At 39.0% G+C, this 24,671-nt stretch overlaps 1 protein-coding gene across 5 annotated transcripts in view; it reads left to right on the top strand.

Annotated features, from left to right (window-relative positions):
- Window positions 1–5,731: 5,731 nt before the first annotated feature.
- The window catches only part of NDFIP2 (Nedd4 family interacting protein 2), a 140,884-nt gene continuing 121,944 nt past the window's right edge, over window positions 5,732–24,671 (top strand). For 2 of the 5 annotated variants that reach the window (XM_083807987.1, XM_083807986.1), the window contains exon 1: window positions 5,732–5,942. In XM_083807987.1, the coding sequence (XP_083664113.1) occupies window positions 5,907–5,942 (36 nt within the window). In that variant the 5' untranslated portion in view covers window positions 5,732–5,906. The remainder of the gene's footprint in view (window positions 5,943–24,671) is intronic. The other 3 variants (XM_083807990.1, XM_083807988.1, XM_083807989.1) reach the window with 2 other exon arrangements.

Genomic DNA, 24,671 nt, shown 5'->3' with positions numbered 1-24,671 from the left:
AGAGGTTTATAATTTATGCAGAGCTTTATTTTATATAGAAGAAAATCAATTTGGGCATAAAGTCTGCTCAAAAGCTGTATGTGAAACATATATAAAGATGACCAAAATGAGTGTTATCTAGAACAAAACCATTATCTGTAGTGTGCAGGACAGCATGTCACAGGATATCTAATTTGAATTATCAGTAACATTTTGATAATGAAAAGAAATTTTTCATTTCATAGATTTTTCAAGCCGATTTTTATATTGTGTTATAAGTGTTAGGAGAAATGCCAATGCATTAAACTTACTGACCTAGCAGTAACTCACTCTGAATATGTATTCAGCTTCCCTCTGTTCCTGTGGGACCACACATTGCAGTTAATATTTCAAAGCAACATTGGAACTACAAGAGCGTGGAGTTACTTGTGTATCTATTCCTTGGCCTCTCCACTTCTAGTTGTATAACAAAATGATTTTCAGATAGCATCCAGGCCTTTACCACTTAGATTTATTGCACACTTGTTCTCATGTAATTTAATTCGAGGTGTTTTAACACATAGACAGCATTCACTTCATTCCAAGAAGACAGAGAACAACTTTTAGAAAAGTAACTTTCAGATTAATGGGTGAAAAAATATTTGAATAATCTCTTTCCTAAGTAATACACACTAGAATTGTTTTCTACTTAATCATACCTAATTGTAAGAACAACAACAAAAAAATACTAGTATTGCCAAGATAGCAGAAATACCTTGTCCAAATAGGACTTCATAAGAGCAAAAGATTTCTTCTTGTGGTATCCATCTGTATTGACTGTCAATGCACAAAGCATATTGCCATCTGTATTTTCTACCGTTTCCTCCATTTTTCCCATCAGACCAAGGGTCTGGTGGTTTTTTTCATTCATTGTTTTGTAACAGGAGATATTTTCTCACATATTTACTACATGACTTCATAATTTGGCATATATTTACATTCTGTATTCTGCATTTCTACTTTACTGTCATCAGTTTTATTCGCTCTGCCTGACAGAGCACATTCCATTCAGCTCTGTTTGTTAAACGGAAACTCCGAGGCCATATGGGGATTTTTTCTTTTTCTTTTTTCTTTTTTTAAATGTTGTTTATTTCCATAACATAACATGTTGGGTATTGCCAAGACTAGGGTTTTAACATCATACCTGTACCTGGAGAAACACTGAAAAAAGTATACCACACACATTTTTTAAAAATGTATTTAATTCAGGGATGTATTTTCTCAGGTAGTGCTCACCACCAGGGTTTGTTGCCCACAAATATTTAAACAATTATATTTAATTACAAGGTGTTTAAAAAAAGTTATAAACACATAGATTTTAAACAGATAACTGGTTTTAAAGATAAAAGAAGTCAAACTTGCATGCAGGCAAGTGTTCCCTCCTGTGATTCTTCTCTTGAAGCACACATACCTCTCCGATGAGGTGGAAGCAGATGCTTCTTGCTCACTGCTAGAACCCCCTCTGCCACCTGTGTCAAACTCCGTCAGTTCTTGCATTCGTTCTTCACAGCAACATCCAGTTTGTATCGCATTACATAAAAATACAGCTTTTAAGAAGAACTTCTCAGAGACGAGCACACGCTGCAGCAGCCTTTATTTATGGACTGAGTCCAATTTCCTCTGGCTTCGCAGATTACTCCACAAAATTGGCTATGAAAACATAGCTCTGTGGCAGCTTGCTATGCCTTTTTTTTTTTTTTTTCCCCAAAACACCAAGATATACTGGAGAAGCTAAATCAACGCCACTGTGAGCATTGGCTTCCTGAATCTGTCTGAAGCATAGCTATGTCTGTTTGGCTGATCATTTTCCTTCACTTCTTTGGTTTCCTCTTTTATCCATGCTTGTGGCAGTTAGTGTTTTAATTGTCTGGGAGACAACAGAGACTTAAGGATCTGACCACACTACAAATTTAGACAAAGTATTATTTGCCTAGCTGTGACAAGCTTGTCAGTATATACCTGAACTAGTTTTAAACTGTCTCTGTGACTAACAGGAAATAGCTGTGGCAATAGAAAGATCAGCGCAGACTGCAAAATTCGTCCTAGACCAAGGCAAATATTTGAGATGTTTTCCACCCTAAGCTCTGTGTTGCAGTAATTACAGTTTAGGCTGGTTCACATATATCTGCGTGGTATTTGGACATAACCAAGGACCAGGTTTACAAGACTATATATATGTATGTAAACACTCAACAAAGATGACAACGATGTAATTGAAAATGCGTATTCATCTAAAAAATCTTAAAAGTAGACGCGTGTTTCTGTTAGTGATGGCTCTGGTATTGCCTGTGTTCCCTAGGAAAGGAGAAGAAAAGATGGAGAAAGCCAAGCCAGCCTCCTGCTGTTTCTTTCTAAGAAATTCAGTCCCAGTGGCTTCTTTAAGCCAACTTCCTGCTTAAAGTATCTAAATCCACAGAGATCAGAAACTGTATGCATAACCAAGAACTTGGAATTGAAACAAAATAGTTTATAATCAGAGGTTGAAAGAAGTGGAGAAAATAAATACAGTCAGTAAATTCGCATCCTGGTTTCAGATCAGTCCATGAGTAAATCAGGTACATTAATTTATTAGCTTTATATTTGGAAAAATCTATTTATTTCCCCCGACATTATTTGTATTAGAGGTTTGAAAACCACTGTTCAAGATGCAAAATGAAGCCACAAAGTCTGATGTTTTTTTCTCTTCAGTTTTTGATATCAAGGTACAGCTTTTATTCTAAATTTTATATATATTACAGGAAAAAAATAGCACAGTAAGCATAATATTTACTTAAAATAGTGTAAAATTGTAGAGTGATATAAACATGCAGCATTGGTTTTATGTATGTTTATTAAGATAACATTAACCTAGTTTTGATATCTACTCTCTTAATGTGTATGTTCCAGCAGAAACTATAAAAATTCAAATTGACTTATACAGGCAAAGAAGTGTAAAGTTAAATATAGCACTTCTGTATTTGATGACCACTGATAGAACAATGAGTGAAAAACAAGTCTAAAGTTGTTAAGTCTTGTACTGCTTGCCTTTGTGTGATTAAGTTCAGACTTGTCTGAATTCAGATCACATCCTCTAAGTCAACTTTTCACAGAACTGAGCTTGCAATAGTTGTTACTACCAAGAAGATTGCTTTGTAGGCTCATTTCCATAGTAGAGCAAAGTTTAAACTGTTGCAAACTTGCTGACTAAACGCAAATAGGTTTCTTCTTTCCTGAAACAAATCTGAAGCAATGTATTTTTTTAAATGTCATTTTGACACTATTTTCTTTACATGGTGAATATGTTCCATAAACACAGCTCTTTTACAGTAAACAATTTACTACATGATCCAGAAAACAGTGATAAGCGTTACTGTCTCTGTAGGCCCTTAAGGTTTAAGAAGGTCAAGCTGAAAATGTAAATATAAAAACTAACATTATTCAAGTGTTTTAGTCAACATGACTTGTTCATCAAAGTAATAAAACCCTAATAGTTCTGAAGTTAACGTCTTACATTCAATATATACTTATATATACTTGAATATATTCAATATGTACTTATAAGTCTTAGTGCTTGCTGATTACTTTGCCCTGTACTATGATTACTGTGACTTAATACTATGTCATAGTCAAAACTTCTGGAACCAGACCGTTAAATTAAAATACAGAGATAGCACTATTTTGAAAATACAAAGATCTGACAGAAATGCATGACCTTCCTTTTTTAGCTTTCTATCATGCAGCGACACAGCCACCTACTCAGTTACTTAGAGATAACAAAGAGATCTACAATGTTCCAGAGAAAACAAGAACTGAAAGATGGACATATTCAAAGCCTAAATTAGTTACAATGTCTATTTTGAGGGTAGTCCCATAAGCGCTTTGATAATATTACTAAAGAAAAAGAAGCTGGGTCTCTGTGTATCTTCTAATTTGCATCATTCATCCAAAATTTGTCCCTAAGTATGAAACTCTTCCCGCACAAACCTTCTGAATCCACCGCTACCTCTAGGGTGCTTTTTCCAAGCTTCTACAGAATATTTTTAAATTTCACAATTAAAGATCTTCTAGATCTTGCCTACAGTTGTTTCTTCTTTTAAAAGACAAGTAATCTGTAGAAGTTCAAATGTCAAAGTTGCATCTTAATAAATGCTTTCTGAATTGTACTCTAACATTTACAGAGTGAATGCTATTTGGAAGCTATTAACTAATGCCCAAGTTTTAGTTTCTAGGACAGTGCATTCGACAGAGCTGAGAGGTACATAAAAAAAAAAAAAAAAAAAAGGAGGTCAGGTGACATTTTCAAAATGTGCCATGAACACTTCAGAAAGGGTTTACTTTTGGGAAATTTGTTTTGAGCAGTATAGAAGACATGAAGTTAAACCTATTATTACATGACTGATCTAAATTCCATTTCCCATGGAATCTGGTAATACAATTAAGAGTTTTTCCTTCTATTTGGTAACAGAAGCACAGTACAGGACTCTGTACATGCTATTTCTAAACTCAACTTGACCTTTAATAATAATTGTTCCTTTTAAGACAGAATAATTAAACATAGAAACTTTCATTATGTACAGAGGGAGAGAGGAAAAAGGAGGAAATCCTGCTAGGAAAATAATGACATTAATCTGTTTGTAACACATATGTCTTTGCCAACTTTGTTTCCAAACCGGCAGGGCTTTACACACGCAACAAAGTTCTACAAGAAACAATAGGAAATGCAAGAAGCAAGACAGAAGTCCCGCAACATCCCAACTGGGGCTCGTTGGGGTCCCTTTGCTGAGTGCTGCGCTAGGCAGAGGCTGGCTTCAGGAGGTCACAAGGCGTCATATACCCACCCCCCTCCTGCCTCATACTCCAGCACAGCTTTACTCCCACACCCGACTGGAGACAAGCCACGGAGCTCTCCCTCCACCTCTCTGCCCTCCTACACACTGGGGCTTAAAACTCAGCTCCCTCAAGTCTTTCTCCAGGCTGCCTGCATGAAAGCTCTCGCCCCGCAGCTCCGGGCAGTCTCCAAGTAAACCAGTGGCCTGGCGAAAGGCGACCACCTGGATGGGATAAAGCTCTGCCACGCCAGCGATGGCAAGAAACCGCTTTCTGGAGAGCGTTCACCTCTTGGGCCAGCCATGCCCCGTACTCGGTGTGAGCGGCAGGGAGCTGTGCTCTCAGCATTTTCCAGATCGCCCCACACCGCAGCCGCCTAGCCCAGCGTGCGAGAGCCCCGGCGTGAGTCATCCCGGCCCCACTGTGGGCGACCGTGTTTTTCACTGCTTCTGCCCCGCCAGGTCATAAAGCACGCGGGCGTGGAGACGCTTTATGGGTTTCAGGAAACATTTACAGGTTTTAGGAGACGTTTAAGGGCTTTAGGAGACATTTATGGGGTTTAGGAGACATTTAAGGGGAAGGAGGGAAGGAAATGGCGGCAGTTTGCCACACTCTTGTCAGAGCGTTTTGAACTGAGGGCACACCAGCCCAACGACTTAACACGCAGGGAAACGCCAACTGAGACACCCGCAGGCGGCGCACTAGCTGCCTGGAGGGGCCACACGCCGCCCGGTACGAGCCCGGCCGCGTTTTGGGGCGGCCACAACCCAACAGAGCCACCCTGCCCCCTCCCTCCCCGCCCCACCGCTCCCTCAGCGGTCGCAGCTGCGCGCATGCGCGGGCGGGGCGGCTCGCGGCGCTCCGTCACGGAGGCGGGGCGGGGCCGCGGCTCCCAGGGTTCCGCCCCTGGAGGGGGCGGCGGGGGCAGGGCCGGGCTGTGCCGGGGCGGCGGCGGCGGCGGCTCCGCTGGGGCGGGGAAGGGAAGGGGAAGGGACGGGGACAGGGACGGGGGAGGACCGGCACGGCACGGGAAGGGAAAGGAAAAGAAGGGCCGGGCCGGTGGGGTCGGAGGAGCGGCCAGCATGGAGCACCACCAGCCCGCCAGCCGATACCGAGTGGTGAGCGCCTTGTCCCCGGCGGGGAGGGGGGCGAGCCCTTTCCCCGCCCTTTATATTTTATTTTTAAATTAATTAATTTATTTTTTTTCACCCTTATTTTCTCGGCCGTCTCTCGTTTGGAGGCTGTGGATCGCAGGCGAGTGACCTTCAGGCATTATACTCCATAAGGGTTTGCCGCATGCCTGAGCTGCTGGCACTGGCTGCTTTATTTTTATTATTTTTATTATTATTATTTTTTGCAGTTACTGCTTTATGGTCGGTTGTACCCGTCTGTGGGTTTTGTTGCCGGTTATACCTGTCTAGAACCCTGTGATTGTGTATCAGCCTTGTTTAATATCAATTGTGCTCAATATAAAAGGTTGTTGGTCGAAAAAGAGGATGTGAGCACAGCCAGTGTCCTCAAAAGTTTCAGTGTAATCCCTCAGTTCCTTCTCCTTTATGACTTTCGCAGTATAAGTTATGTACATACCAAAGTCTGAAATCTCTGCTACTGCTCATAATTCCTGTTTCTTCTATGATCTTTCACCTGAGTGCTGAATTTGTCTTACTGGCCTTGTTTTTTTTTGTTGTGTTTTTTCTTTTTTCTTTACTACATCTTGAACGTCGAAAACAATGTCGACAGAAGTCATCACATCTACTTGTGCATACATTGTATGTCCGAGGCTTCTTTACACATTTCTCTAGATATAAACGTTGCCTCTGGGTTCCAAGCGATAAGCTCGCTTTAAAGTAGAAATAAATGCTAATACCTATATTCAGGTTCCTAAGTCGTGACGTACAAAAACGTAGCAGCAAATACCTTGTTATAGGTCTGGCATATTTCTGTTGAGAGATCGGCAAGCAGTGTGGGAGGTTTCTATGTGCTCTTGGATGGTGGTACGCTGGGACTGTCACAGAGCTGACGAGCAGAGCCGGCAGCCTGTGACTTCTGAGGAGCGACGTGTGCCTTCCGTACAGCAGCGGGTCCCAGAGCGCTTTGTGGGTCAGTGCTTCTCTTCCTGCACCACATGACCATAATTTAGCTAAAGTCAGCAGAAGTCCTGAAGTCATTCCTTCCTTTTTTTTTTTTTTTTTAACAAAGTCTCTGCCAGCAGCCTTCAAACGCTGTATCCTCCTTAAGGCCTCAAATAACCTGGGTATGTTTTAAGTTTAAAAAAAAAATAGTTCTGTTACTCAAAGGAGTAGAATAGAACATGGGAGGATGGAACAAAGAAATAGTTTGCCTCTAGTATTTTAAGTTATATCTGGAACTTCCAGCTGTGATGCTGATGCCTAGCTTTGCATAAATGCTTCTTGGTGTGGCCTTCCGAAAGGGCTAATCTTAATGTTAGACAGTAAGCGTTAGCCCATTCTGTTCCCCACGTATGTTAAATTCTGTGGCCAATTTATGTCACTGAGGTTTTGTTAGAGAAGTGTCTCTGAAGCCTTTGCAATTACAGCACGTTAAATTCCATTGAATTTATTGTAAGTCATAATGAAAGTGCAATTTTAATCTCTGATGTACTCTGGAGTTTAAAATACCTTCCTAATTACTATCCCATAGGTAAGACCATGTTGTTTCATCTTCTCTCCATTATATCTGACTGCCAGACATTGAGATTTTTGTAATACTTAGTTACTGTGTTGGGTCAGGGAATGGAAGGAACCATCTGCAATTGCAGATGTACTTAATTAGCACCTGACTATTCAAGCTTGTGATCTTAAGTGTTATGAGGTATTTGCTTGTGTAATGTCTGTGATAGGTAGTAGGCAGTAGATTATTGCAGATTTTACGGTCATGTCCTAATCGTTGAGGACAAAATATAGAAGTGAAATACTACTTAACATGGCTAATACTGCATTGGTTTTGTGCGTGTACCACTCCCTAGTGCTAAGCTTATGAAATCTGACCAGTTCTGATATGTTCACAATATGTCCTTTACTTTTTGCCTTCATGAGTAATAGCAAGAACTCCTTTTTTTTTTTTCCAGTTCTGCCTTTACTTCTAACTGATTTTTTTTTCCTCTATTCAGTGCAAGTTCTCTTCTAAATAGTAACAATTATTGGCTTATGTTTCTGTTCATAGCAGTGACAGTAGGACTTCAGTGAAGTTGAAGGAGCTACCTCACTGCTATCTCTTCTTGTTTGTGGCTCCTTTAAACAAGTTAAAAGGCTTTAAGAACTATGGGCACTTGAATTTTAAGCTTTTGCACAACAAGCCACTTTTAGCACTTTTTATGAGATAAAATGTCTGATCATAAATTTAGCCCTCATTTTTTCTTTTTTTTTTTTGTGACAAACTACTAATGCTTCATTCTGCATCCTATTCTTTCTTTTGCATCTGTGTTTTATTTAAAAAGCATTTGAAAAATGTTCAAACGATGCAACTGTTAAAAAGCTGCTGTTTGGAATTGCAGCAAAGTAAGTGTTGTAAACTAAGAGTGGGCAGTAAATCAGCATTACGTAACTATCTGCCGCAGGCGTGTGTGACTTGTATTGCTCTCTGCCCCTCCTTTTTCGTCCTCCCTTTATAGGGCAAAAAGACAACTAATTGATGGGTAAGAACTTGTCATGCTTTCCTGCAGGAATATGACATCAGAAATAAATCAGCCAATCTTTGTTGTCTTGCTTTACTTCCTTTTTTTTTTCCCCCCTTCTTAGTCACTTACATACTGCAATTCTGTGGGTAAATGACTTAAAACTTCAATAAAACTTCAATTCAGGCATAATCAGTTCAGTTGTTTTCCTTTCTCCTTGCTGTCTTTTTTTTGTTTGCTTGTTTTCTTCCCCTGTTCTGCTCGTTATTAGACAAGCGGAGTGAGGCATAAACTCTAGGAAAACTATAATTAAAAATTCTTCAGTGATCACTTTCTGATTCTTTTTAACTTCTTGCTCTGTCATCTGACTTCAATTTGTGCATTGCTATCTTGCTGTCTGAAATGTTTGCTCGTAGTCCAACTTGTTTGCAGAAAAAGATGACTCGAATGATGCTTTGTGAATCTCTACTGAAGCAAAGCAAAAGAAAGGCATCTGTTTTCTGCAGTGCGTAAAACTGAGGAAGCGACTAAGTCCTAAAGCTTGCAATTGCTTTTTTCTTTTTTTTTTTTCTGTGAAATGTGGTTTTCCAGGTAAATGAGTCATGAGGGAAGACTTCAAATCCACGAGTGATCTAGGTGCATAAAACCCATCGAAAGCTGCAGAATTTGTATTCTGAACTGCTTAAAAATTATAACTCCCCCCAGATGTTTCCTGATTAAAGCTTTAAGGTTGTTTTTCTGGGATCAGGTAGCCAGCAATCTTTGATTTATATGGGAGGTCAGACCTATATAGGTGAGTGGTAAAATGGCTAGGTAGGTAGAGCAAGAAGCAGCTGTCCACATGGATGTCAGTTTAGCTGTCACTAGACTTGCCAGTGCCACTGGAGCACGTGGGGTTTGGGAATGCTGCTGTGGATTGTGAGTGATGTGTGATGCCAGACTCCCAAGACCTCAGACTGCTATTGTATGGCACTATACAGGATTAAAGAAACTGATTTTTTTTATAGGTGTGCGAATCTTATATAAGTGTGAAGTTGCGCATGCTTTTTAGGAACAGGATGAAGAAATGAAAGTTGCTACTATAAATACTTAATTCCAGTTAATTCCCCTACATAGTGCTACACATTGTGAATAGTTTTAAAATTATCTCAGATAACGCTTAATATTCTGCATCTTTTCTGTGGTGGGTTGACCTTGGCTGGCTGCCAGCTGCCTACCATGCTGCTCTCTTACTCCCCCCCCTCCTTGGCAAGGCAGGGGGGTGGGAAATATAGGAAAATAGGATGAGATACCTCATGGATTGAGATAAGGACGGGGAGATTGCTCACCAGTTACTGTCACAGGCAAAACAAACTTGATTTGGGGAAGACTAATTTATTGCCAATTAATACAAGCAGAGCAGTGAGAAATAAAGAGAAAACTAAAACTACATTCCCTCTACCCGCCTTCTTCCTAGGCCCAACTTCAATATTAACTCTTCTACCTATTTTACCAGCCCCAAGTGGCACAGGGCCATGGGGGCTGCAGTCAGGCCATAGTGCTTTGTCACTGCCTTTCCTTCCTCATCTTCCTTCTCTTCTCCTGCTCCAGTGTGGGGTCCCTCCTGCAGGATACAAGTCCTTCAACAACTGCTCCCACACGGCTCCGTACCACGGGGTCCATCCCCCAGGAGCAAACTGCTCCAGCACGGGTCCCCCACGGGCGGCAGCTCCCCCCAGGCCCCCTGCTCCTGCGTGGGCTCCTCTCCACGGGCTGCAGCTCCGGCCCGGGGCCTGCTCCTGCGGGGGCTCTCCATGGGCCGCAGCCTCCTCCAGGCCACATCCACCTGCTCCACCGGGGGCTCCTCCACGGGCTGCAGCGTGGAGATCTGCTCCGTGTGGGACCCGTGGGCTGCAGGGGGACAGCCTGCTCCACCAGGGGCCTCTCCATGGGCTGCTTTTGGCAGTGGTGTGTCCCTTTTGGAGCTGGTTGGAACTGACCCTCCTCTGACATGAGAGAGAGGGGGGCAGCTCCCAGTCTCTTAGAGAAACCACCCCTGCACCTTCCCGCTACCAAAACCTTGCCACATAAACAGTACATCTTAACTCCGTTGTCACTGACTCTTTACTCTCACAATGTTATCTGGTTGAACCTTAATCAAAGTCAAATCGTCTTTTTAGGTCTTACATAAACATGAAAGTCAGCTTACAGGAGAAATGTGCACAAAGGAAATTTTCTCCTTTCTTTCTTTTTATGGGACTAAGTAGTGACTGGCAAATAAATAAAAACCAAACCGATTATTCTGCATATTTGAAATGAGAACTCTAGCCTATATCTAACATATTTATTGTCTTTGGAGCACTCTTATGTAATTGGTATTACTGGACAGATCGAGCTAGCTTACATTAGGGAGATTTCTGTTGCTTTCCACAGATCTGATGGTGAAGTCAGAACTGGAGATAAGATGCTGCACTTCAGAGATTCAATTTATGGTACTGAAGAATATTGAGTAATGATGCATTAAGTGATAAGCTTTGCTGTTGCTTGCCTATGACAGTTAAACTGGCACTTCAAGGGATGCAAACCTCATATTTATTGAAGATAAACTTTTTTCAGTGCACCTTATTTTTGTACTTGAAGCTCCTAGCATGGACCTTTTAATAGTTTAGAAGGACTAATGAGGATCTACTGAAACGAGGTGGATTACACTTTTAAAGAATGGGCTGTCTTTGCACCTCAGATACTTTTATGATTTAATAATAAAAACTTAAAATTTTGAATATTTCTGTAACGTTTTTACCTGTGGCAAATTTGTCTATTAAAGAGTATGTATTTTCTTGAAAGAATAGCTTAATGTTTTTATAAACTTCCTCTATTTTTTGAGGAATCTTGTCACAAACGAAGATGAAAATTTATTAATGCTTAAGTATGTTTTCAGATACAGTAGTGATGCAGTGAATGTTTAAAAAGTAGTACGTTTTACATTTTTTCACTTTTCAGTTATGTTTTTGAATACTTTCTGTTCCATATGAAACAAGGAACTAAACCTCAAATCTCTGTGTGCTCCTCTCCAGTCAAGGAGATGAGGTACCAGATATTTACAAGGAGACAGAAAGTATTATACCCATTAAGCAGGATGCTCTGACTTGGTGTGCTGGTTTTGGATCCCTTTTTGGAGGACCACAGCTTCAATACCCAGCTCTGTGCCTGATTCAGAGGAAGAAGCCCTGTCTCACTGATAGAGCAGGAGCGGCTGCAGCTACAATAGCTTGCTGCTGCTTTGTGTGGGCGCAGGTTGTGGCATGTGGGTAGCTTCCTGTCTCTTTGGTGGGGACGCAAGGGGAAGTAAGGTGGGTTTTTATCAGCCCCGTGTACAAATTGGATTAGTTATATAGGGCACCAGTATTACCGTACTGAGCAAAATGAGTAATGTGCACTGGTAAAATGTACCTGGGTTGTTCCACTCATGTCTTGCTCCAAAAGTATTTTTAGGCATAAATTTAGGGTTAAGTCTGAGCAAGAGATAGGCAGGGAGGAAAGGATGGAAATATCACTGTCCGTTCCGGTGCAGCAAGCTGTTGGCTTGTGAAAGCTCTGTGTGGGGGGGGTTAGGTTCTTAAAAGAAGGATATGCCTGCCCTAAGATGTGACATTAAGCTGTGGAAGGTAAAAGGAAATCTTCAAGCTGTTGTGTACCTGACACATCTAGTAAGTCTTGTAACTCTGTTAAATAGTAATAAAAGGCAGAAGTTTGGTAGCAGGAAGAAAATGCTTTCAAATAACACGGTTCTCAGCAGAAGACACCTGTAATGTGGCCAAGCTTGATCTGTTCAGATCATGCGACTTTAAAAAAGAGGAACTTGAAGCACTCTGTCAGCTTCTTTGCATGAAAAATGAGGTAGGAAGTACGTTAGGAGAGCATCAGAAACCTAGTACTTAGAAAGTGATGTGTTAATATAAAATTTTAGTAGAAGTCTTCCAGGTGGGGTGAAAATGAGGCACTTAGGAGAAATGCCTAATTCTAGGCTGTATTTGAAACACTATTCCCAATGACAGTGTTAACAAAACGACGAAGTATGTATCATCAGTACAACTGGTAGTATGTATCATTATTCCTAACTTCTTGGGACCTAATCCCTAGTTTTCTGTTGTAGATTTGATCATGGTGTTGAGTTGCATAGTCTCCAAACCTCCTCCTAGACTTCAGGTGCTTAAGCTGCTTTGGAAAGGGGAATGATGGCACATACCAGCACACCCACAGTGGGCAAATCGATTTCACGCTGAGAAGAAAAGTAATCTGAAGAGGAGATGGGCACAAAAGAATGAAAAAAATTGGCAACTTGTTAGCTTGGAGAGGCACTGCCAACCCTTCCTACTGAAGCTGAACTATTGTACAGCCAAGACTGTGGGTTTGAGCTGCCTCAGGCTTAGGTCTCCCACTTCCTGGACAAGTACTGTAACAGCTAGCATATTTTAATAAAATGGGCACCCCCCTTGCCAGCTGTGTTTTTAATGAAAATGACTAACTTCTTCTGTTTTGTGCTGAAGTCATTTCTGACTTGCACAGACAGGGCTCACAGATGTCAGGATGTGGATGCCTTATGGCTTTGAGACTTATAATGAAAGTGGAAAATATATTTCCATTTTAACATTTAACTGTTTATTCCACTTAAGCATCATTTCCATTATCATAGGCTAAGATTAGCCTAAAACAGGAACAGTCTAACTTACTTTTCAATCGCTCTGTAACCAAAACATCATAGGATATCCTGAGTTGGAAAGGACCCGTGATGATCATCGAATCCAACTCCAATTAGGTACTGAGCCACCCCCCACAACCTCGTCCCTGACTGTGCCTCATTCAGCTGAGTTTGGAATGGACAGGATGATTTAGAAAACAGGCCTCAAAACTTTGATGTAGACACAACAAAATCCGGTCAGTATCCTGTATGTTACTTTTTTTTTGTTTGTTTGTAACGCCACTTTTCATTTTCTTCAGTTACTGTTGGAGGTGCTTGGCAGAGGTTTGTCATATTCCTTCTTGTAAAACGTGGCCTTCCAGGAGTAAAAAGAGAGGAGGAATCTTGGTCTCTGACTACTGTGTAGTAGTTCGCAAACATAATTTGTCCATTTTAGCTTTGAAGAATATTTTATATTTTGGCATTAAACCTGTTAATGTTAACTGTAAGAGGGGTCAGAATCAAGTTCTTGGTAAAGCTGTATATGTAGCCTGAATCAATGAACCTGTTTTTGCTTTTCCTTGCTTAATTTGAAAAGATTATGTAGAGCAGCCTTGAAGAAATGATAGATGATACTGTAAACATCATCCTATCTCCATATTGCAGAAATAACCTTTTTTTTTTTTTTCTTGCAAAGTAGCATAAGCTTGCATTTAAACATTGCTCTGGTAATGCTTAGTGTGGTTAACACTTCTCATTTTTGTGACGTGAGGGATGCCTTAGATAAAGCACAAGACGGTTAGAATAACAATGCTGGGTATTATTGAGGCCAGTTGTGCAGTTGATTATGGTATTTTGAATCTACTGTCATTTTGGAATTTAAAGGAAACAGTACCTAAGGTATTTTTAAGGAATGTACTGAAGCATTAAGATTTTCTTAGTTAAAGTTCTAACACTGGGGTCACAACATAGGCTTGCACCAAATGCAATTAGAAAAAATAATATTGTAAGCTGTTTACTATTAAAAACCTATTCCAAATCCTAGAATGAGAGAGCATAATTCAGACAAATGAGTAGGCTGCTGAAGCCCTGCAGTGTTGGTCTACAGCTGGTGATGAGCATTGTTCCGTGTTCCTTCCCTGTACCTCAGGGTCAGCTATTTTTATGTACTTACTGTGGTTCAGAGGTGGCACTAGTTTGGTCTTCTGCTACTCTCCTCTGAACAGTTGAGCTTCCTCCTAGACTGTTATGATGCTTTGTTTTGTTGATGTTTAGCTACCTCACAGTTAAAAATTTGACCTGCTGGAAAGTACCTGCTTCTAGATGTGTGCATCATCTAACAATTGAGGGGCCCAGAGAATTGTGCTTCGGGCCATGTATTATGTAGACGTGTTTTAAAACACTTAGTTGACACTCTAGCTCTGTCTAACAATAGGGTTGGAAAGCTCACTACTATCTGTTGAGACATAAAAATGCATTCCTTAAAGAAAGGGCCTAAAGGTCATGGTTGTTGTGAGTTGTGTTTTATTAAAGCTGTGTGTTCCATAGTGGGTGGAGAAGGATAAGACCACAAATCAAAGTGAGGATTTCTTCATTAGAGCTCATTCTTCTGCATGTAATGCATAGAAAGTATGTTCAGGTCATGTCGTGTATATGTATGGGTTTTTTAACCTGTTGTAACATCTGTTTTTTTCTCTAATCATTTAGTTTACTGCTATCTTAAATTGATGAGCTTGAGTACTCTATTTTCTTGTTACTAGGAAAAGGAGCTATGCTCAAAAAATCACACGTGATTGACCTGCTTATAAGAATAGAGTGAGTTAGTTTTTAATGACTTGATAATTTTTTTAATTTGTGTGTTATTTAATTAATATTTTCATTTTTGGGCTACTTCATGGTGTTGAGTAGGAGACTGTTCCTTCATGACTAGCTTTTTCAGGTGCAGAAGAGAGGAAAAACTCAGTGCTGCCAAAAAAAAAAAAAAAAGTTGAGACACTTTAAGTTTTTTCTTAGTTCTACTCCAGAATTTTCAAGGACACATAATTACCTGTGATATAAGAGGCATAAACTGGAGTCGTTTTTTTTTTTCTGCTGAACTTTGGTCAGGGATTTAAGGTGAAATTTTATGCTCCTTCTGCAGTGCAGTTACCACGATACTTCTCCAAGAAAAAAAATTAAAACCAAAAAAGACAAACCAAAACAACAATAACAACAAAAAACTACTTTTTCCTTATCTTCCCCCTGTAAAATGAATTTGCCATTTTTAGCATCCTCCTGCACTGTCCTTGTTAGGAAGCTGTGTGAGCTGTTCTACTGTACTTTGACTTTTAAGTGAAGCATGTATTACATTTACAGTAATACCCAGCTTTTTGAATCAACTGATTATTTTTCAGCTAAAATGAAAGCTGGAACTAGCTGTTGAATATTAAATTTGCTATTGGTGAAAGCCCTGTGTATTTCCCAATTTTACTTTAAAAAAAAAAAAATAAAATTACAGCTTACATGTTTTGTATGTGTCAAATGACCAGAATATACTTTGAACAGATTCTATAAAGCTGCTGGAAAGTCAGGGTGTGTCTCTTTTGATTTGCGATTCCTGGAGCTGTCGCTGATATTTTGCTGGAGCTGTTGGTTAGTGGCAGCTGCCAACAAATCCTGACGGAACATTGGCCATGACCATGGAAGATACTGAGAATGAACAAGAAGGCTCATTGTATGAAACTGCCCAGATGCTGGGTACTGTGTGCACCTGGGGATTCTCACAAGAAGAGCCTAGTGGAGCTACAGCAGGCAAAGGGAGGCAGCCTTCGTAACAGTGCAGTCTAAAATGGTTGGTGGGAGTTGGAAGTGACCGGTGCTCGCAGGGTCATCAAGGCTAAGCAATTGTAGAGCTGTTAGTCACCCCCCAAAAGGCCGAACTTTGGTTTAAATCACAGGAAATAAGCTACGTGCAGAGAAATGAATATATGGAGTTTGTTAATACACAGGATCATTGGTAGTATTAGCAGATCCAAGAATGTAAATTCATGCACATCAAATCCATAACAGATGCTAAATGAACGAAGCAGAGATGTACCATTTACCAGCCATAATATAACAGCTGGGAATGTTAGAGAAGTTTGAGGAAAATGGATGGCAAATAAATGACTAAGGTTTTTGTGCTTTCCGTGCATATCCTGATAGTTGTGCTGGAGACAGAACGTTTCCTTAGACTGATCTCTGGTCTGAGTAATACTGCTTTTTTTTACTAATGGGTCTGTAAGTTAGATTTTCATTTTGAATGAGAAAGTGTTCAAGGAGGAGAGCATTTTTTATACTTTTTTTAATAGAGTTTAAACTAGTTCCTCAAGCTGTTCTTGAGTTACCATTTGACAAACAGAAGGCTAGGTGGTGCATGGTGATCTTTTTAGTAACTAGAGTTACTAGTTACAATTTGTTACTGTGCACAGGCTTTAGAGTAAGCTTTTACAAACTTCTCTTCTAGAAATATTTTTACACTAGCAGAAAAAAGATTTGAAAGCTGTTGGTCCTAATTGTCCGCTTCGTTAGTGTTAGAGACATCAGTTCTGTGTTGGTAGATTTACAATTAATTCCTATAATCATGTGGTAGGAAAAACTTCTAGAAACTATAACTGACTTGAAATTTTACAATAAATATGAAAGGTATATCTTGATCATACCAAAATTTCAGTATTCAGAATTATCTCTGAATAATTTTGTATGAGAGAAGAAACCCCCCTAAGTGGGGAGAAATGGAAGTGTTAACACTACTAAGAATCGTTTAGTTTTTAGAATATTTACTGTTAGAGAAGAGTTCTGATACTGACACATGGTATGTTGATGTCCTTTATGAGCAGGTTATTTGCTATTAATGTAGGGGTTGGGAAGATATAGGTATCTAAGAAGCCATAGGGAATGAATGCAAATGTGTATGTCATGCTATCTAATGTGTAATTGTTTAAATTTGGATTACAATGAGAAAAAGTAAAATTGTATATGTAAAGTAGCCACTGGGGGAGGTGAACATTTTTCCTTGAGGAAGTCGTGATCACCATTTCTAATTACTGCCTCCCTCTGCTGGTTGTAGGTTTCTTTGAGGAATAATTTGATAATTGGGAAAATCCAATAGGCTAGATCTCTAGTTAAACAAAAGTGACTAAAATTATTTAACAGCTTCCTAAGTTAAGTGCCTGTAAAGCATCTTCAGTGTCTGTGGCTCACCTTAGTTATACATGGGTGTCTAACTTTGGCAGAAAAGCCATCCTGTTGCAACATATTTTTCAACAACATTCAGTATAAATCTTTTCGGATTCTTTTCAGTAGAAGTTTGCCGACAGAGGTTGCGGGTTTCCATGGTACCTAATCCTTATTTAGCTGACACACTTGGTATTTCTACACAGCTGTGGAATGGCAGTAATGGACTTCTGTTCTGCTTTTCTGCTTCTACTGCAGATTTTACACCTTTGACCTCAAAACATGTTGACTACTGTTGAAAACTTTCTGCAGAGATGTATCGTTTTAAAAAATGACAACAGACAGACAAAAAAAAAAAAGGCAACCAAAAAAAGCCACTCCACTATCATGACTGTCACTAGATCTCAGTATGTGATAGCGGAGACTTGCCAAGTGATGGGATGATGGAGGAAAAAAAAAATGTTCCGTGTGCTTGGGAGTGCTGATTAAATTTGATCAGTTAGTTTTAGATAAATACCAAAGAATTAAAAGCAAAAGGTAGCTGGAAGTTGCTGGACTTTGGTGTTTTACCAGAATGTACTGAGTGCCTTTATAATCTTCATTGCTTCAGGGTTTGGTATTTATTAGAAGACTTTCATCTTCAGAGACTTTCAGTTTTCTAGAGTTCTGTGGCTGTGGCCAGTACTGCGTGTTTCAGGAGAGATTGCATATGATGATGAGGGACTACAAGTAGCTTGCTTCCTAAGTAGCTGGGAAGTTGTCAGTCCGCTCCGCGTGAGTTTGTGTTGGGCTGGTGTTACAACAAGATGATGCCTTTTTCCCCAAGTTGCTGTTGTATTGGCAGAAGATGAAAACCTGTACTTAAAAGAAAGCTAGTAACTTAAAATGCAATGATGTGTGCTTCACCCCCCCCAATATTATTTTATTTTTAAAAATTATGAAAGATTTCTTCCAAATGCTGTTGTGGATTTTTATTTTCCTCCTAAGAAAATAAGAACAGTTCTTTAGTGGAAGGATTTATTTCTCTCTTCTGCTCTTGCATTTCTTGTCTAAGAGTATTTACAGATTAAAAGCCACCGAACAATCAAAACTAAAAGCAATAGTGACCTAAATGAGGGTTGATTGATCTTAACACTTGAATGGCATTTATAGGTTAATGGTATGGGTTTTATGTTTATTTTTTTTCTAAAAATAAGGAAGCAATAGTCTGTAGTGTGAGCTGGTTAGACCATAATGCCATTCAGAAACAAGAGAGATAGGCAAGTTGAACTAAAAGCTGTCTCTAACATGAACTATTTTCACAACAGGTTCAGAACGAAATTTTATTTCAAGATTGCATTTGTTTTTATTTTTTTCCCTAGAAAATCCAAAGATTAACACTTTGCTATTTGCAGATGAAGAAGCCCTACTTTACACTACTAAAACTGAAAGAGGCGATGCAAGATGTGGTTACAAGACCAGCACTTAATACGCAACCCTTATGTGGTCTAGTGAAATTGTTTTTGTGTATTCTGCATTTCTTATGAATAGCATCTCATTTGTATGGAACAGTTAAGAATAGGTTTACAAATCATTACCAATAGGCAGGTGTAAAAGACCTTTATTTTTTTTAGTACATAGCAATACCATGTGTAACATAAAAAAAAAAAAAAAGGGAGAAGCTTCCTGAAAGCTTGATGAAGATGATGAAAGTTTTCTTGTTAACCTGCTGTTTGTTCCACCTATAATATTTACTGTGTTAGAATTCCTGTGGAATAAATACCTGTGCACCAGTATGGAAGAGGTCCTGAATCTACTGCAGAAGTGTTGGAATACTTGTTACGCACTGCAGAGGCAATCTTAAGATGAGTCCTTCCCTGCAGCACCAGAAGCTGCAGTAAGTGGATATTTTTGGTTGACCTTTCGGCATGGTCTGAAACTTGCTCTAGAAAACTACAAGTGTGGAAGTGTTAACTTCTACAAAGTGACAAAGATAAGCCTCTGCTGCTGAGAGTGTTGCTTTTCATGGAGGAGGTGTACCAGTTGACTGGCTTAGCATGCAAAGGTTGAATTTGCATGATCTAGTTAGGTTATCTCCATGCTTTCACATAAAGCATATCATAAGATTCAGTGTTTTGGAGTTCCTATGCATTGTATTCGTTTTAACACCATTGGGATGAACTCATAAACTGATCAGTGTGAGGTCAAAACTGGAGGAGCCAAGCTTCCTGAAAAATGTAATAGTAATATCATGGGAAAGGCTAGAAAGGAGGACAAATCAAAGTACTTACAATTGAAAATTGCTGGTGAGAATGCTGGTCTTCCGTGTCCCAGGCAGAACCATTACTACTAAAACTTATTCAAAAGCTTACCTAAAAGTCAGGTTGTGTCAAGATGAGCTGGTCATAAAAGTATAAAAAAAAGACAGAAGAAGCAAGCTAGCTAGATGCTTTTTTTTGTCTGTGGCAGCATCTTCTGGATAATTTTATGCTACACTAAAGAAATTTTATAAATAGCATGAAAGTAGCTTATATTTTTAAACAAGGTTTTTATACTGCTTGTAACGTGCTGTTGAAATTAATTATGTTGCAACAATTTTACAGTGTACATAACTTCTGTAAATCGCGTTTTTTAAAATGGAAATTTACAGCTTCTGGAAGAATGTGCAGAATATTAGTTACCAGAATTACTGAGTGATGTTTGTGTATGTTAACCTATCAATGTGAATAGAGCTGGCATGTGCTACTTTATCTACATTATCAGAAAACATCGTTCTAATCTTGTGCAAATAGTATACACGTGGCATTGGACGTCATCACATGATATCTCTTTCCTGTGCCCTTTTTAAAATTTAGTGCATCTTAACAACTTGCCTATATTGCCCCTCTTCTACAAGTCAGTCAATGCATTACCTATGCATTGACTGGAGTAATGGATTTAAACTGAAAGAGGGGAGATTGAGATTAGATGGAGAGGAAGAAATTCCTTACTCTGAGGGTGGCACTGGCACAGGCTGCCCAGAGAAGCTGTGGGTGCCCCATCCCTGGAGGTATTCAAGGCCAGGCTGGATGGGGCTTTGGGCAACCTGGTCTGGTGGGAGGTGTCCCTGCCCAGGGCAGGGGGGTTGGAGCTAGATGGTCTTTAAGGTCCTTTACAGCCCAAACCATTCTATTAAATGAAGCAAAATGTTTATCCAGCCCAGCAAAGTTTGGTAGGTCATAGAAAATTACTGTTTGCAGGCAAAAGAATAGTGTAAGCAGAGTGAGGTGGTTTTTTTTTTGCTTTTTTTTCCTCCTTTAAAGGCTTAAAGAGTGAAAATATCCATGCCTGTCCCCTCAGAAAAGGACCCTGTGCCAAGCACTTTCTTCTGGTTCATGTTCTCTATAGTGTATAAGTAGATTTTAGGTATCAGATCTGATTACTTTGGAAATAACTACACAAACAAAACAGAGGACTTAAGGAAAGGAGAATGCAGCACTTAAAGAAGTGATTTGTAATAAAAATTAAATGCTAAAATAGCTGTATTTTCCAAAATATTTTTTATGCTGGAATATCTGTCCCTGATTTTTAGCTTCTTCTGGAATGAAATAGTGAATTATTGTTTTATAGACGTTTTATGCGAAATAAACTGAAGGTGTATTATTTTTCTTCAGGTGACTTTTACCATGTGTTTTTTCCTACATTGCAGATATTCTCTGGTAGTCTCCATGAGATTTTAAGCGTTTGTCAGAAAAAACATTGCTGCTGTATTTAGCTTTGAATTTTAGCTGTGCTAAGACAGACACATCTTGCAGTGTATCTGCTAAGACGGATACATCTGACTCTTCAGCCTGGAGTGTACTGTAGTTCAAGGGCTGTGAAAGCTGGAGTTGAAATACTTGTGCGTATAGTTTAAGAGAAATGTAAATCGATTAACAAATATTCCCTTTTTTTAATTGTAAAGCTTCTGGTCAGCCAGATACACTGCATACAAGCCAAGATTTAAAGAAATCTGCTTTGGATTTTATGAAGATGAATTTCTAGACAGCTAACTATTGCTAGGTATGGCCAACTAAACTACAGTTGCGAAGGAAAGCATTTTTTCAGAAGAAAGTTTGATACAGAAATAACAGGAAAAAACGTCTTTTGCATCCCACTTTTAAAATGCTGTGATGAGGGCAGGGGAGGGTGGTAACTTGCAGTTGCTTGTAGTTCAAGAGGTCCTAGCAATTGTTTTTTTTGTTTGTTTTTTTGCTGTCATCTTAGCAAATGCAGTTGTATTGCTTACAACTATATAATGGTGGTGGTGGTGGGGGGGTTGAACTGTAATCTGTAATTTCCCCTTGTTCCTTTAATTAAAAAGGCAGGCTAAAATAATCTTGCTGTTGGAAAACTTTTTAGGTCTAATTTCTTCACTTTTAACGTTAAATAGTGAGAAGGTGATGTTTAAATACATAGCTTAAGTAATACCTTGAAACAGACGTTTTCTGTTCCCTTCTGAGTGTTTTTAGCTTGGTTTCTATGGAAATGAAACCAATGCAGTGTGTCAGGCCTCTTCTTCCCCTGTCTCCAAAAATAGCTTCTAAATTTACCAGCCAGTATAAGCCAAAATTAAACAGGCAGGGGGAGGTTCAAAGAGAGTTGGGCTCCTACAGGTTGCCAGCAAACTGGTGACTCCACAGAAGAGGATCAGTGCCCTGTGAAGACAAGGCAGATGGAGACGGTTGTACCGTCCTGTCTTGCAGCACGTCTACACTGTTGGCATAGGCAGAACTTCCAGCTTGCCAGAGCAAGCTATGCTTTTTGTTTTATTTTTAATTTTTTCCATTGGAGTCCGAGGAGAGCAGAAGAGCTGAAGTTACTGTCTTGAGGAGAGAGTAGGAGTCAACACTTGAACCAGCACTAACAAAAGCTAGCTTCTGCTCGTGGGACAATTAGCATTTATTACTCTAGCTGTAAATACTCAAGCTTCTTAAGCCGCTTCCTGTGATTTTAATGCTGGGGTATCCTGTAAGGAATGTTGTGATTGTCTTACTGCAATAGGATAACCCTTATACACTTAAGAAGTTCTGAAAGGTCTATAGAGTAAAATAAAAGACGGGATAAATAGAAATACTTAGTCCCTGAATGAGTCATACTAAACAAAAATCAGAACTATGCCTTCTCAATGCTCTGAAAGGCGTAACAGGACTCCGTTGTATAAAGCCTGTAGTATGGAGTTTCTCAGTTTCCTAATTGCACTTGCTACAACAATTGAATGACTCGTTAACACGGTGAAGTAAAGAAGTCTTAGGTTGGGAGAATAATATGCACCTAATGTTACCTACATCATTTGTAGCTGTTAATAAATTTCAAATAATCTGGGGAAAAGTAGCTTTCAAGAAACCAAGCAGAAGAGAGAAAACTAATTTCCTCAGTAATGTCAGAGTGGGTATTGAGCAGTGATATGCTCCTTGACCAACTGGTGCTGTGAATCTTTGCAGAACAGTCACAGCACAAGCGGTGTATTGGCAGGAGGGAAAAAGCTGTTATTGAAGCAGACAGCAAGAGGAAAGGAGGAACGAAGATAACAGACAGAAATACATTAACTAGGCTTTACTTCTTCCCCTGTTTGTAGACCAGGTTGTTGCAGTGAGGTAGTCAGAACTACACACGCATCCCAGATGCTATTTGTATTTGGTGTACTAGCCATTAATGCAAAAAGCTAGAAATTTTCTGTTATTTGTCTCATTGCTAGTAAAATGACAATTTTATTTAAAAGTAGTTTTGTTAGCTGTATCAACTTCAATACCATACGATCTTTGAGAATGATTGTACTTAATGTAGAACCATTTTTCTCTGACCTGCTTGACCTTTCTAGAATCAAGTGTCTTGTCTTCTCACACGCTTTCTGTATCTCTAAATACATTAGGTTATTTTGAAGTGGTTTTCTTTTTTCAGGCCTTAACTACTATAAATAGCTTTACGTATTTCTCAGTTTACTGCTTTTTCTGGATCACTGATTAGACATTAAATGACCTGACTGCTCAGTACCCAGAGACCTTCAATAACCCCTATCAGTTCTATTCGAGGTCACCCCTCTTCAACAGCATGTGCCTGTGTGTGTTGTGTGTGCTTGTGTGCATGTGTGTGTGTGTATATGTGTATGTATATAGATTTGTGTATGTATCTGTTTTATATACAGATGAAACCTTTCCTCTAAGCTATAGTTCTTTGAATGCAGAATTTGGAAGGATTCTCGAGAAAGGCACTAACAAGTAACAACACTTTTTCAAATTTGACACATTTAAAGACAATAGCATAGAAGCCGTGTGAAAATTTTATGAAGTTGTTCTGTCACAGTAACTTTTTTGAAGTATTTTCCATTTGCCCTTGACCTGTCTTTTCAATTTACCTGTCTTTAGTTGAAATGTCTTATTTGCTTGTAATTCCTTCTGTTATCACTAGTTTATTGTTAGAAAGAAAAGCACAGAATTTATAACCTGCAGAACTTAGATATACTTTGGATATACAATCATTTTGTAAGAATATAATGCTAGTTAATAAAATTTGTTTAGCATTCTTATTTTCCAATAATCTGATTACACTTTGCCCAATACAAAAGTAATGATATATTCTTAGTATTTTTTTGTTGTTGTTGTTGCTAGGACAATAATATTCTGTATGATGTTTTTAGAAACTATCAAAATTATAGAATTCTTGCTTCAGATATGTTCAATTTATTCACCTGACTGTGTTTTAAATATGAATGCCTCAGTAGTCATCATATAGGCATCTTGTAGTTCACGCTAGTGTGAACACTAGTATGTACTAATACTTTTTTTATTTATATCAAGCTTTTACTCTTCCTTCTTAGTTTGATTCTAAACGCTATCAATTTAGCTAAAATAATCAAAAACACCTTCTCAAAGAACATACGTTGGTTGATGGATCTGAATTCTATTGTTTTAACAAACATGCTTGCTTATCGTAATTCTCAGTTCTCTGTAAGCTTAACTGGACATGTCCTTTTAGAACTACATTTTAAAAAGTAAGCAAACCAGCAACTTAGTTTCATAGGAAAGGATTCTTTCTCGACGGTAGAGAAATGCAGAATTTTTTGGAAAGTCTTAAAATTTGAGTGGAGAAGCTCTCTAACGAGATGCAAGAATATAGGAATTACATTTATGCAAGTAGTGTTATTTCTTGATTTCCTGTAGATTGATACAGTAAAAATAGTTTTGCTCACCTGTTGTATTTTAACATCAGTTAATATATTTTATGAACGTATTTAAGAAGATTGTTTAATAGTTTTAAAATATTAATGGAATAGAAAGTATTTTAAACTTAGCATTTTCCCAATAGAAAACATTAAAAATGCAGATTTTTAAAATTCTGCGAATGTCACTGAGCAGAAGTGACATT

This window comes from Anser anser, assembly GCF_964211835.1.
Source record: "Anser anser genome assembly, chromosome: 1".
NCBI classification, from domain to species: domain Eukaryota; kingdom Metazoa; phylum Chordata; class Aves; order Anseriformes; family Anatidae; genus Anser; species Anser anser.
This window is presented reverse-complemented; position numbering and strand designations above follow the sequence as displayed.